We start from the raw sequence: 15,081 nt of genomic DNA, 5'->3' as shown, positions 1-15,081 counted from the left end.
GTGATCTCTTGGTTATTTAGTAACGTATTGTTTAGCCTCCATGTGTTTGTGTTTTTTACGGTTTTTTCCTTGTAATTCATTTCTAATCTCATAGCATTGTGGTCAGAAAAGATGCTTGATATGATTTCAATTTTCTTAAATTTACTGAGGCTTGATTTGTGACCCAGGATGTGCTCTATCCTGGAGAATGTTCCGTGCGCCCTTGAGAAGAAAGGGTAATCTGCTGTTTTTGGATGGAATGTCCTATAAATATCAGTTAAATTTATCTGTTCTATTGTGTCATTTAAAGCTTCTGTTTCGTTATTTATTTTCATTTTGGATGATCTGACCATTGGTGTAAGTGAGGTGTTAAAGTCCCCCACTATTATTGTGTTACTGTCGATTTCTTTTAGAGCTGTTAGCAGTTGCTTTATGTATTGAGGTGCTCCTATGTTGGGTGCATATATAATTGTTATATCTTCTTTTTGGATTGACCCCTTGATCATTATGTAGTATCCTTCCTTGTCTCTTGTAACATTCTTTATTTTAAAATCTATTTTATCTGATATGAGTATTGCTACTCCAGCTTTCTTTTCATTTCCATTTGCATGGAATATCTTTTTCCATCCCCTCACTTTCAGTCTGTATGTGTCCCTAGGTCTGAAGTGGGTCTCTTATAGACAGCATATATGTGGGTCTTGTTTTTGTATCCATTCAGCAAGCCTGTGTCTTTTGTTGGAGCATTTAATCCATTCACGTTTATGGTGATTATCGATATGTATGTTCCTATGACCATTTTCTTAATTGTTTTGGGTTTGTTTTGTAGATCCTTTTCTTCTCTTGTGTTTCCCACTTAGAGAAGTTCCTTTAGCATTTGTTGTAGAGCTGGTTTGGTGGTGCTGAATTCTCTTAGCTTTTGCTTGTCTGTAAAGCTTTTGATTTCTCCATTGAATCTGAACGAGATCCTTGCCGGGTAGAGTAATCTTGGTTGTAGGTTCTTCCCTTTCATCACTTTGTATATGTCTTGCCACTCCCTTCTGGCTTGTAGAGCTTCTGCTGAGAAATCAGCTGTTAACCTTATGGGAGTTCCCTTGTATGTTATTTGTTGTTTTTCCCTTGCTGCTTTCAATAATTTTTCTTTGTCTTTAATTTTGCCAATTTGATTACTGTGTGTCTCGGCATGTTTCTCCTTGGTTTTATCCTGTATGGGAGTCTCTGTGCTTCCTGGACTTGGGTGGTATTTCCTTTCCCACGTTAGGGAAGTTTTCAACTATAATCTCTTCAAATATTTTCTCTGGCCCTTTCTCTCTCTCTTCTCCTTCTGGGACCTCTATAATGTGAATGTTGTTGCATTTAATATTGTCCCAGAGGTCTCTTAGGCTGTCTTCATTTCTTTTCATTCTTTTCTTTATTCTGTTCCACAGCAGTGAATTTCACCATTCTGTCTTCCAGGTCACTTACCCGTTCTTCTGCCTCAGTTATTCTGCTATTGATTCCTTCTAGTGTAGTTTTTGTTTCAGTTATTGTATTGGTCATCTCTGTTTGTTTGTTCTTTAATTCTTCTAGGTCTTTGTTAAACATTTCTTTCATGTTTTCGATCTTTGCCTGCATTCTTTTTCCGAGGTCCTGGATCATCTTCACTATCATTATTCTGAATCCTTTTTCTGGAAGGTTGCCTATCTCCACTTCATTTAGCTGTTTTTCTGGAGTTTTATCTTGTTCCTTCATCTGGTACATAGCCCTCTGCCTTTTTATCTTGTCTATCTTTCTGTGAATGTGGTTTTTGTTCCACAGGCTGCAGGGTTGTCCATTTGTCTTTTTAGACTCACAGAGCTGTGAAAGTTATTAGACTGTATTAATCAGTCGTCTTCCTAAGAGTAAATATAACAGTTTTCTAGAGGTTAAATACTTTAACCGCCATTTCTAAAATAATGCTGAATAATTTTATTTGGCTCATTTTTATTATTTAAATTAAGAGCAGAAATCTATGATTTATTTTCTTTTTAAAAAAATATTTATTTATTTATTTGTCTGCACCAGGTCTTAGTTGTAGCATATGGGATCTTCCTTGCTGCTACGGGATCTTCATTGCAGCACGTGGGATCTTTTTTAGTTGCAGCACGTGGATCTTTAGTTGCCGCACGTGAACTCTTAGTTGCAGCATGTGGGATCTAGTTCTCTGACCAGGGATTGAACCTGGGCCCCCTGCATTGGGAGCATGGAGTATTAGCCACTGGAACTCCAGGGAAGTCCCTATGATTTATTTTCAATCTTAAAAACAGTTTTGAGTCCTAAAAATGAATTTTTCTAAGATTAAAAAATATACTGTTTAAAAAATTTTCAGTTTTATTGTGGTATAATTGACAAATAAAATTGTAAACTATTTAAAGTGTTCAATGTGATGATTTGATATATGTCTGCATTTTGAAAGGATTCTCCACCCCCATCCCCAATGAGTTAACACATCCATCACCTTTTTTGGTGTTGTTGTTAAGAACACTTTCTTCCATTCCTCTCTTTTTTCTGGAGCTTTCAAACAACCTAATATTTTCACTTTGTCTACCTGATTTTCATTGCCTTCTTGTTCCTTCTAAATTCCTTGTGGAAAAGAGAGTCTATATCCCTCTGTCACCTCTAATGTTTTGCCATTTTAGGAAGCTGCTCTCTTTAGGTACTCATTTTACTTCACAGTTCTAGCTCAGACCCCAAACTTTATTTATAAGGTTTATAAACCTTTTTTCTCTGAACTTTGAGTATTTTGCTTCATGCCTGATAAATCCATTTGAATACTATATAATTATATAGCAGGTTGGAAGGAGATATTCTAAAAGTGGTAGGTGGGACTTCCCTGGTGGTCCAGTGGTTAAGAATCTGCCTTCCAATGCAGGGGACACAGGTTCAACCCCTGGTCAGGGAACTAAGATCGCACATGCCACGGGGCAGCTAAGCCTGCGTGCCACAACTACTGAGCCCGCATGCTCTGGAGCCATCGTGCCACAACTAGAAAGAAGCCAGAGTGTCGCAAGTAGAGAAGCCTGTGTGCCACAATGAAAGATCCCTCATGCAACTAAGACCTGATGCAGCCAAATAAATAAATAAATATATATATTAATTAATTAAAAAAATAAAAGTGGTAGGTGATAAGTTTATACCTTAATGGGAGATTTGAGTATCCTCTCAAGTCACAAAGCTGCAGATTTTTTTTTAATATAAATTTATTTATTTTATTTATTTATCTTTGGCTCCACTGGGTCTTCGTTGCTGCTCGCAGGCTTTCTTTAGTTGTGGGGAGCAGGGTCTACTCTTCGTTGTGGTGCATGGGCTTCTCATTGCAGTGGCTTCTCTTGTTGCAGAGCACAGGCTCTAGGCGCGTGGGCTTCAGTAGTTACAGCATGTGGTCTCAGTAGTTATGGCTCGTGGGCTCCAGAGCGCAGGCTCAGCAGCTGTGGTGCATGGGCCCAGCTGCTCTGTAGCATGTGGGATCTTCCCGGACCAGGAAGGATCAACCCACGTCCCCTGCATTGGCAAGCAAGCTCTCAACCACTGCGACACCAGGGAAACCCTGCAGATATTTTTGATGGCCTTAAAATAACCAAATCAAAAGTAATTTGACTTGATCTCCATTATAGTTACCTTTATCGAGTACTGTATAGATTACATAAATAAATGTTTGCTTTTATTTATTCTAAGTATATTTCCTGTTACTTTCATTGAGTATTACCTTGTTGTCATATTGTAGATCATGGGATTTACTAAACTATAAAAGCCCCTTTTAATATTATACATGTATTGATTTAAATAATTTTTTACCTTAGTGATTTATGATACCATTACCTTGACATCACAGTAATTTAATTAGTATAAAAAGGCATTTGTTTTTTGGAAGTTAATTGGACAAGATCCAAAACAATATATAATATCTACATTTTACATTTTAAAATTTAATTACTTTGTTTTTTTCTTGAGACTAAGCTTTGTTGAGTGGTTTGTTTTTCTTCCTGATGACCATAGTTGATAGATAACGAAAAGACCCTATTTTTGTAAAAACTTTTAAAGCAATTCATCCTTTCATTTTTAAAGGAAACTTTCAATCAAGTGAAAGAGAGGCAACCTTTTCTGATCCTCCATTAAAAAAAGTCAAGCTTATAAACCTTCTATATAGTATAAAAATTTTAAATATATTTTTCCCTCAAGGTATATTATTCATATTGTGTTTTCTTGCTTGGTTCTGATCTCAGCTTGCCCTTCTACATATAAGAATTATGGCATCATTGGAGTCAGGGTTCCTTTTCAGATAAGATAAACAACTCTAGCTATTTTAAGTAGAAAGGGGCTTAATTAAGGGAATTAAGTGCTCATAAAATCTTTGGAGGAACTAGAGGAACATGCAAAGTATGATTCCCAGAACAACAGAAAGTCCCAGAACAATACAAAAGTTGGCCTTCCAAGAGAAATGCCACCTCAGCCAAAATGAAGAATTTGAGGCTGTTTGTGGGATCACATCACTTCATCTGTGATCTCTGGTCATCAGGATGCTATTTTGAGAACTAGAGACTCCAGAAGTACACCTTGCCTGCTCGATCTCTACCAGCAAAGGTTTGCCACTTGTGCTGCCTCTCACCATTAAATTAGAGAGTGAACACTGGTAACTCTGCTAAAGGTGCTGCAGAAGAGCCAACTGTCTTTAGAACTATTTTACCAGCACATATTGCAGAAATGTAGTTACCACCATCTTTCCTTCTATCAAATCTCATGTTAGTGCGTCTGATTAGCTAGACCAAAAGCACATCTGAAACTCTGCTAGGGATTCTGGGAAATGTAGTTTCTAGCTTTCCAGCTTTATAGTATAGGAAGGTATCTTAAAGGAAATCGGAATGCGATGTTTGGTGCCAATCAACTACATTCTCCACAAGCAGAGGTGTTTAGAGTTCAGGCTCTGTGGTCAGACAGCCTGAATTTGCTTCTTACTAGCTCTCTGACTTTGAGCAAATTAACATTCCTTTGTGTCAGTTTCCTCTCTCACATACTGGGTATCTATCCCATGGGGTTATTTGGGAATTTAATGAAGAGTGTGGTAAAACTTGAATTAATTCTTACTTAGATGTTTGGTGTAATTTGCTGGTGGACAATCTGGGCTTGGAGTTTTCTTTGTGGTAAGATTTTTATTTATGCATTTTATTTTTAAAACAGTTTAGGACTATTCAGACTTTCTATTTCTTGTGTCAATTTTGGTTAGTTGTATTTTTCTAGGAATTTGTCCATTTCATCTAAATTTGCAGAGTTAGTCTTCATAATATCCTTTTGCTATCCTTTTGCATTTTTTGATGCCTGTAGAACCTAAAGTGATCTCCCTATGTCACATTGATATTTATACCTTCTCTCTTTTTTTCTTAATAGCTTCATCAGGGATTTATCAGTTTTATTAATCTCTTCAGAGAACCAACTCTTGGTGGTGGTAATCCTCCCTGCTGTGTTTGTTTTCTACTTTATTAACTTCTACTCTTTTGAGGATTTAATTTGTTTCTTTTTCTAGTTTTTGCAATGGATGCTTAGCTTACTAATTTTTAGCCTTTCCATAGATTTCCCCCTAAGCATGGATTTAGCAACATTTCATGTTTTGGAATGTATTTTTTTAACATCTTTATTGGAGTATAATTGCTTTACAATGTTGTGTTAGTTTCTGCTTTATAACAAAGTGAATCAGCTATATGCATACTTATATCCCCATATCCGCTCCCTCTTGCGTCTCCCTCCCACCCTCCCTATCCCATCCCTCTAGGTGGTCGCAAAGCACCAAGCTGATCTCCCTGTGCTATGCAGCTGCTTCCCACTAGCTATCTATTTTACATTTGGTAGTGTATATATGTCAGTGTTACTCTCTCACTTCGTCCTAGCTTACCCTTCTCCCTCCCTGTCTCCTCAGGTCCATTCTCTATGTCTGCATCTTTATTCCTGTCCTGCCCCTAGGTTCATCAGAACCATTTTTTTTTTTAGATTCCATATATATGCGTTAGCATACAGTATTTGTTTTTCTCTTTCTGACTTACTTCACTCTGAATGACAGACTCTAGGTTCATCCACCTCACTACAAATAACTAAATTTCGTTTCTTTTTATGGCTGAGTAATATTCCATTGTATATATGTGCCACATCTTCTTTATCCATTCATCATCGATGGACACTTAGGTTGCTTCCATGTCCTGGTTATTGTAAATAGTGCTGCAGTGAACACTGTGGTACATGACTCTTTCTGAATTATGGTTTTCTCAGGGTATATGCCCAGTAGTGGGATTGCTGGGTCAAATGGTAGTTCTATTTTTAGTTTTTTAAGGAACCTCCATACTGTTCTCCATAGTGGCTGTATCAATTTACATTCCCACCAACAGTGCAAGAGGGTTCCCTTTTCTCCACACGCTCTCCAGCATTTATTGTTTGTAGATTTTTTGATGATGGCCATTCTGACTGGTGTGAGGTGATACCTTATTGTAGTTTTGAATTGCATTTCTCTAATGATTAGTGATGTTGAGCATCTTTTCATGTGTTTGTTGGCAATCTGTATATCTTCTTTGGAGAAATGTCTATTTAGGTCTTCTGCCCATTTCTGGATTGGGTTGTTTGTTTTTTTGATATTGAGCTGCATGAGCTACTTGTATATTTTGGAGATTAATCCTTTGTCAGTTGCTTCGTTTGCAAATATTTTCTCCCATTCTGAGGGTTGTCTTTTTGTCTTGTTTATGGTTTCCTTTGCTGTGCAAAAGCTTTTACGTTTCATTAGGTCCCACTTGTTTATTTTTGTTTTTATTTCATTTCTTTAGGAGGTGGGTCAAAAAGGATCTTGCTGTGATTTATGTCATAGAGTGTTCTGCCTATGTTTTCCTCTAAGAATTTTATAGTTTCTGGCCATACATTTAGGTCTTTAATCCATTTTGAATTTATTTTTGTGTATGGTGTTAGGAAGTGTTCTAATTTCATTCTTTTACATGTAGCTGTCCAGTTTTCCCAGCACCACTTATTGAAGAGGCTGTCTTTTCTCCACTGTATACCCTTGCCTCCTTTATCAAAGACAAGGTGACCATATGTGTGTGGGTTTATCTCTGGGCTTTCTATCCTGTTCCATTGATCTATAATTCTGTTTTTGTGCCAGTACCATACTGTCTTGATTACTGTAGCTTTGTAGTATAGCCTGAAGTTCTGGAGCCTGATTCCTCCAGCTCCGTTTTTCTTTCTCAAGATTGCTTTGGCTATTCGGGGTTTCTTTCTCAAGATTGCTTTGGCTATTCGGGGTCTTTTGTGTTTCCATGCAAATTGTGAAATTTTTTGTTCTAGTTCTGTGAAAAATGCCATTGGTAGTTTGATAAGGATTACATTGAATCGGTAGATTGCTTTGGGTAGTATAGTCGTTTTCACAATGTTGATTCTTCCAATCCAAGAACATGGTATATCTCTCCATCTGTTTATATCATCTTTAATTTCTTTCATCACTGTCTTATAGTTTTCTGCATACAGGTCATTTCTCTCCTTAGGTAGGTTTATTCCTAGGTATTTTATTCTTTTTGTTGCAATGGTAAATGGGAGTGTTTCCTTAATTTCTCTTTCAGATTTTTCATCATTAGTGTATAGGAATGCAAGAGATTTCTGTGCATTAATTTTGTATCCTGCTACTCTACCAAATTCATTGATTCGCTCTAGTAGTTTTCTGGTAGCATCTTTAGGATTCTCTATGTATAGTATCATGTCATCCTCAAACAGTGACAGTTTTACTTCTTTCCGATTTGGATTCCTTCTACTTCTTTTTCTTCTCTGATTCCTGTGGCTAAAACTTCCAAAACTATGTTGAATAATAGTGGTGAGAGTGGGTAACCCTGTCTTGTTCCTGATCTTAAAGGAAATGGTTTCAGTTTTTCACTATTGAAAACAATGTTGGCTGTGGGTTTGTCTATATGGTCTTTATTATGTTGAGGTAAGTTCCTTCTATGCCTACTTTCTGGAGGGTTTTTATCATAAATGGGTGTTGAATTTCGTCAAAAGCTTTTTGTGCATCTATTGAGGTGATCATATGGTTTTTCTTCTTCAATTTGTTAATATGGTTTATCACATTGATTGACTTGCGTATATTGAAGAATCCTTGCATTCCTGGGATAAACCCCCCTTGATCATGGTGTATGATCCTTTTAATGTGCTGTTGGAATCTGTTTGCTAGTATTTTGTTGAGGATTTTTGCATCTATGTTCAGCAGTGATACTGGACTGGCTGAATGGATACAGACTGGCTAATTATCGATATGTTTGTTCGTTCCTGTTACCATTTTCTTAATTGTTTTGGGTTTGTTTTTGTAGGTGTTTTCCTTGTCTTGTATTTCCTGCCTAGAGAAGTTCCTTTAGCATTTGTTCTAAAGCTTGTTTGGTGGTGCTGAATTCTCTTAATTTTTGCTTATCTGTAAAGGTTTTAATTTCTCCATCGAATCTGAATGAGATCCTTGTAGGGTAGTGTAACCTTGGTTGTAGGTTTTTCCCTTTCATCACTTTAAATATGTTCTGCCACTCCCTTCTGGCTTGCAGAGTTTCTGCTGAGAAATCAGCTGTTAACCTTATGGGGATTCACTTGTATGTTATTTGTTGCTTTTCCCTTGCTGCTTTTAATATTTTTTCTGTGTATTTAATTTTTGATAGTTTGATTAATATGTGTCTTGGCATGTTTCTCTTTGGGTTTATCCTGTATGGTGCTCTCTGTGCTTCCTGGACTTGATTGACTATTTCCTTTCCCATGTTAGGGAAGTTTTCAACTGTAATCTCTTTAAATATTTTCTCAGACCCTTTCTTTTTCTCTTCTTCTTCTGGGACCCTTATAATTCAAATGTTGGTTCGTTTAATGTTGTTCCAGAGGTCTCCGAGACTGTCCTCAATTCTTTTCATTCTTTCTTCTTTATGCTGCTCCCTGGCAGTTATTGCCACCATTTTATCTTCCAGCTCACTTATCCATTCTTCTGTTTCAGTTATTCTGCTATTCATTCCTTCTAGAGTATTTTTAATTTCAGCAATTGTGTTGTTCATCACTGTTTGTTTGCTTTTTAGTTCTTCTAGATCCTTGTTGAATGTTTCTTGTATTTTCTCCATTCTGTTTCCAAGATTTTGGATCCTCTTTACTATCCTTACTCTGAATTCTTTTTCAGTTAGGTTGCCTATTTCGTCTTCATTTTTTTTTTTTTTTTAGGCGTTTGACAACTTAAGCTTTTTTTTTTTTTTTATTTTTTTATAGCTACTTTATTTATTTATTTATTTATTTTTGGCTGTGTTGGGTCTTCGGTTCGTGCGAGGGCTTTCTCTGGTTACGGCAAGTGGGGGCCACTCTTCATCGCGGTGCGGGGACCGCTCTTCATCGCGGTGCGCGGGCCTTTCACTATCGCGGCCCCTCCCATTGCGGGGCACAGGCTCCAGACGCGCAGGCTCAGTAGTTGTGGCTCACGGGCCCAGCTGCTTCGTGGCATGTGGGATCTTCCCAGACCAGGGCTCGAACCCGTGTCCCCTGCATTAGCAGGCAGATTCTCAACCACTGCGCCACCAGGGAAGCCCATATTTCGTCTTCATTTATTTGTTCTTGTAGGTTTTTACGTTGCTCCTTCGTCTGTAACATATTTTTCTGTCATTTCATTTTTTTTTTTTTTGATGGTTGGTGCTGTATTTCAGTCTTACTGGTTGTTTGGCCTGAGACGTCCAGCACTGGAGTTTGCAGACAGTTGGGTAGAGCTGGGTCTTGGTGCTGAGATGAGTTCCTCTGGGAGGCCTCACTCCAATTAATATTCTCTAGGGTCCTAGGTTCTCTTTTAGTCCAGCGGTTTGGACTCGGAGCTCCCACCACAGGAGCTTGGGCCCGACCTCCAGCCTGGGACCCAAGATCCCGCAAGCTTCGTGGCATGGCAAAAAAAAAAAAAAAAAAGGTAAAAGAAAAAGAAAGAAAAAAAGCAGTACAATATCAAAGAGTAAAAAATAAAATAAAATTGGAAAGATAAAAAATATATTAGGAAAATTAAAACTATCATTGAAACAAGTGCAACAAGGTAAAATAAAACCTCAAGAGAAAAAAGAAAAAAAGGGGGGGGGGGGAAGAAGCCAAAAGGGTAGAACAATTACAGAGTATAAAGAATAAAATAAAATTAGAAAAATAAAAGATTTATTAGGAAAAATAAAAACATAAAAAAATCAACAACAATGAATCAGCAAGATAAAACAGAACCCCAATCTAAAAGAAGAAAAAAGAAAAAAAAAAAAAAGCCTTGGCTATGGGGGTGAAGTTTAGATGGGGGCTGGAACTTAGGCAGGGGCGGGGTTTAGGGTGGGGCAGGACCCAGGCAGTTGGAGGTGTTATGTTTGATCATGGGGCGGGGCCTAGGCTCAGGACCCATGTAGCTGGAAAAGGCCTTGAGGGGGGGCTACATTCAAGTGTGGGGCAGGGCCTCTTCTTAAGACCTGCGTGGAAGGGGAGAGGCAGCACATGGAAGGGAGGGCCTCTGGAATGTGGGGTTCTGGAGTTTGGAGGTAGGGCCCTGAGTGAGGGTGTGTAGGTGGGGTTTAGGCCCAGCGCATTGGAGGGGGTCTCTGAGTGTAGAGGTGGGGCCCTGGGTGAGGGTGTAGGGGCGGGGCTTGGATTCTGCATGGCAGGAGGGAGGCTCCGAGGGCAGAGGATTAGGCCTGAGCCCAACAGGCTCCCTGGTGCCTAAGTGGACAGGGAAGGCACTAGCCGCATTCCCTTCCATTCCTTCGTGCCGCTCCCTCACCGTCTCCCCCAGGGTGTCCCCCGTCACTGCTGGACCCCTAACAGTGGGTGGGTCCCACTGGGTTTAGGAACTCCCCTCCCCCAGCCACCCCTCAGGGGTGCCAGTCCTGGAGGTACGGCCTTTACTTTTGCTCCCCCTTCCCTCCCTCCCACTCCCTCAGGACCCAGAGGCAGAGGATGAGGCCTGGGATCTCAGCAGGTTCCTGGGCGCCCAAGTGGGCAGGAGAAACCTGGCCACGCTCCCTTTTGATCCTCTGCCCTCCCAGTGGTCCCCCAATTTACCCCTTCTGGCATGGGATCCTTTCCCCTCCCCCAGCCGCCCCTTAGGGGTACCAGTCCCATCCTGCCTCCACTTCTCCCCCTTCACTCCTCCCATGCCCCATGTCCTACCTGGTCGCTGGGGGTTCGTCCTGTCCCCTTAGGTGTCTGTGGTCCCTCACCGGTGCCTGGTAGGTGCCCTAGTTGTGAGGAGACATGAATTCCGAGTCCTCCTAGTACGCCATCTTGACTCCGCCCTTGAAATGTATTTTTATTATTCAGTTCAAAATACTTTCTAATTTCCATTGTGTTCTTTTTTTGATTCACAGATTATTTAGAAGTTTATTGCTTAACTTCCAAATATATTTGGTTTTTCATATCTTTTTATTTTTCATTTGTTTATGACTATTAGAGCGCTTTATATCTTAAAAAAAACTTTATGGGAAATGTCAAACATATACAAAAGTGGAAAAAAATAGTTTAATAACCACTCAGGTATCCATAAGCTTCAACTGTTTTTAACTCTTGACCAAATTCGTTTCATTTCTGTTCTCTCATTATGCAACCCTCACCAGATTATTTTAAAGCGAATCTCAGATATCATATTTTTTCTATAAATATTTCAGTATGTACCTATACAAGATGACATTAAAAAATTAATTACAATACCATATCCTATCCAGAATAATTCCTTGATGTCATAAAATATCTGGTCAGTTTCCAAAAGTTTTCCATTGTCTCCTAATTTTTCTTTACAGTTTGATTATTTTGAAAACAGGATCCAAATTAAGTTCCAAATATTGTTATTGGTTGATATGTTCAAGTCTTTTTAATCTAAATATTCCTTCAGCATGTCTCTTTTTCAACCCTTGCCATTTATTTTAGAAGCAACCGGGTGTTTTGTAGTTTCCTATAATTTGAATTTTGCTAATTGCACTTGATGATGTCGTTTAATGTGTTCCTCTATTCCTGTATTTCCTATTTCCTGTAAGATATAGAGGCTTGATCAGATTCAGATTTGATGTTTTTTGTTTTGTCTTGTTTAGTTGGTCAAGATGATGGTGGTGTGAGATTTCATCAATAATCATAGTGATGTCTGGTTATTTCTCTTCTTGATAATGATTACCTAGGTTCATGAATTCATGAGGGAGTTGAAAAATGGTGATATTCTGTTGTTCCTTCTTCATTTATTATTTGGGATACTAGTATAAAAAGAAATTTCCCCTCATCTTCCATTTGGATATTCTCAGTTATGGTTCATATAGAAGAGACAGATAAATACTTGATTTTTTCTCATTTACTAGTTTTCAAAATAAGTTGGTTCTTTAGCATTTTTCAGTGATCATCAATGAGGCATTTAAAAAGTTACCGTTATGAACTAATGTGTTTCAATTCAGTTACATTTATTATCTTTGTTAATGCTCGCACTGTTCCATCTTTGGCCAATGGACCCTACTCAGATTGTCTCCGGAGTCCTTTTGATATAACCCTTAATTTTGTATGGCTTTCTTGTTTCTTTGTGTGCATGATGTTCCAGACTTATCTTGTACAATTCCCGCCCTTTTTCCAAGGGCCTTACTTTTTTTTTTTTTCTTTCTTTTTTTTGGCTGTGCTGCATGGCTTGCATTATCTTAGTTCCCTGACCAGGAATTGAACCCAGGCCCTTGGCAGTGAAAGCGTGGGGTTCTAACCACTGGACCACCAGGGAATTCCCCTTACTTTGTTTTAATGAAAAATGGTATTTAGAGACAGCAGTATGTGCATTAGGTGTGCTCATTGCTACTAGTTTGGTCATTGTTTTTAGACCTTTTCAGTGGTCAGATGTAGGAAATATATGTACAGTTTTAAAAAATGAAATACATCATTAGTTTATATTATACTTTATTCAGATTCAGAGCTACAGGGTTTTTGCTTAACCTCATTAATTTTACAGCTGTATCTCCTTTTTTCCATACTTAAAAACCTAGTTTTCAATGGCACCAACAAAACTACTCATTTGATTTATCTTAACACACACACACACACACACACACACACACACACACACACACACACACGCGCACACACACACACACACCGGCTCAGAATAACGTACCTGCCCCTGCCTAGGTATTAAGCTTTGAAACTCAACTTTTACCCCCTAAGTCTACAAGCTGTTGAAGGTGCTGCTTGTCTTCTCAGCTCTTTCTTTTGGAATTGATGAATGTCTCACAAAAGTGGTTGCAAAAGCCAGACTCATCTCTCTAGATTTACCTCCTTTTAAAGATATTAGACTGGTAGATCTTCATTCTTTGCCCTCTGATGCCTTCGAGTAATGTTTTAAAATATTTTGTGCATCTTTTCTAGTTGTCTTCAGTAAGATGTTGGTCTGAATTATCTAATCTGCCATTATTGGAAATGAAAGTCCCCTTACCACTTAAATGTTGAACATTTAATTTATATTTATATAATGTGACCACAATATTTGGTTTTATTTCAAAGGCTCTGAAACAAAAACACCTGGATGATTGTCTACGACATGTATCTGTAAGAAGATTTGAATCATTTAATCTGTTCTCAGTAACAGAAGCCCAAAAAAGGGAAACTGAAGAGGAAGTTGGTGCCTGGGTCCAATATACAAGCATCTTCTATCCTGAATACAGTATTTTCTTAAGGTAAACATCACTCTAGTTAAGATTTTTTTTAAAGTTTTTTTCTCTTGTAGAAGAAAACAGTCTACTAAGAATCTCATTGTTCATTCTATTGAGTTTGCAGGCAATCTTCATCAGAACTTAGGTTTTGCAACTTTGTGTTTGGAATCCTGCTGCTTTAACTGGGTCTTACTGTATTCTCAGAACTAAAAAAAAAACATTCTAAGGAATGTATCGGCATTTGAGGATAAAGTTCAAATCAAAGGGTTCATTTAACCATTGTCTCATAGCATTTGATTATGAAAAAAAGCCAAGTTCTTTTTGAGGCAAAGAAGGCTGAAAGTGAAAACAATTTTTCCAAACTGTTCTTCAAGTAGTAGTTATTTGAAAAATCAAGCTTTGGTATTTTTCCCATTCATGTTTTGTCACTTTCAGAATAGAATCTTAGGAATAGGAGGAGAAAATTCAGCCAAAACACTGATATCGTGAGAAGCTTACAGACTGTTCTGGCTTTAAAAATCATTAGAAAAGAGATAAGAGAGTTGCAAACTGAAGTAACAAGGTATCATTTTTACTGAATTAACTTCCTCTCACAGTTACAGTCTAGCATGTTGCAATATTACTGCAGGTATTTGATTTTATCATCAGATGAATGGATAAAGAAGATGTGGCACATATATACAATGGAATATTACTCAGCCATAAAAAGAAACGAAATGGAGTTATTTGTAGTGAGGTGGGTGGAGTTAGATTCTGTCATACAGAGTGAAGTAAGTCAGAAAGAGAAAAACAAATACAGTATGCTTACACATATATATGGAATCTAAGGGGAAAAAAAAAAAGGTCATGAAGAACCTAGTGGCAAGACGGGAATAAAGACACAGACCTACTAGAGAATGGACTTGAGGATATGGGGAGGGGGAAGGGTAAGATGTGACAAAGTGAGAGAGTGGCATGGACATGTATACACTACCAAACGTAAAATAGATAGCTAGTGGGAAGCAACTGCATAGCACAGGGAAATCAGCTCTGTGCTTTGTGACCACCTAGAGGGGTGGGATAGGGAGGGTGGGAGGGAGGGAGATGCAAGAGGGAAGAGATATGGGAACAATGTATATGTATAACTGATTCACTTTGTTATAAAGCAGAAACTAACACACCATTGTAAAGCAATTATACTCCAATAAAGATGTTAAAAAAAAAATCTGCCTTTCTTGACAAGATTTCACATTTTGAAAGGGAGGGAGGAGCACATTTACAGTAACTGTAAGAAGAGCAAAAAACATTTTAAGTGGAAACGTGTCTGAATACAGTTTAGGTGAGGTTAGGAATAATTTTAAGAAAAAAAGTTTTCACAAAGGATGTCTATTTATAGTATATGTTTCCTGAACTATTTTAGTTTAAAATATCTCAGCTCTGAAAGATACCATAATAGCTTAAAATT

General features: G+C 38.1%; 1 protein-coding gene across 4 annotated transcripts in view; it reads left to right on the top strand.

Annotated features, from left to right (window-relative positions):
• CAMKMT (calmodulin-lysine N-methyltransferase) overlaps positions 1-15,081 on the top strand; it is a 389,839-nt gene that overhangs the window by 9,291 nt on the left and 365,467 nt on the right. For all 4 annotated transcript variants that reach the window (XR_009009842.1, XM_007190086.2, XM_028168508.2 and 1 more), the window contains exon 2: positions 13,489-13,661. Coding sequence is in view for 3 of the 4 variants with exons in the window: in XM_007190086.2 (XP_007190148.2) it covers positions 13,489-13,661 (173 nt within the window). In the remaining variant the exon portion in view is untranslated. The remainder of the gene's footprint in view (positions 1-13,488; positions 13,662-15,081) is intronic.

This window comes from Balaenoptera acutorostrata, chromosome 12, assembly GCF_949987535.1.
Source record: "Balaenoptera acutorostrata chromosome 12, mBalAcu1.1, whole genome shotgun sequence".
Classification (NCBI taxonomy): domain Eukaryota; kingdom Metazoa; phylum Chordata; class Mammalia; order Artiodactyla; family Balaenopteridae; genus Balaenoptera; species Balaenoptera acutorostrata.
The sequence above is the reverse complement of the archived record's forward strand: the minus strand, read 5'-3'. Positions and strand labels throughout refer to the sequence as shown.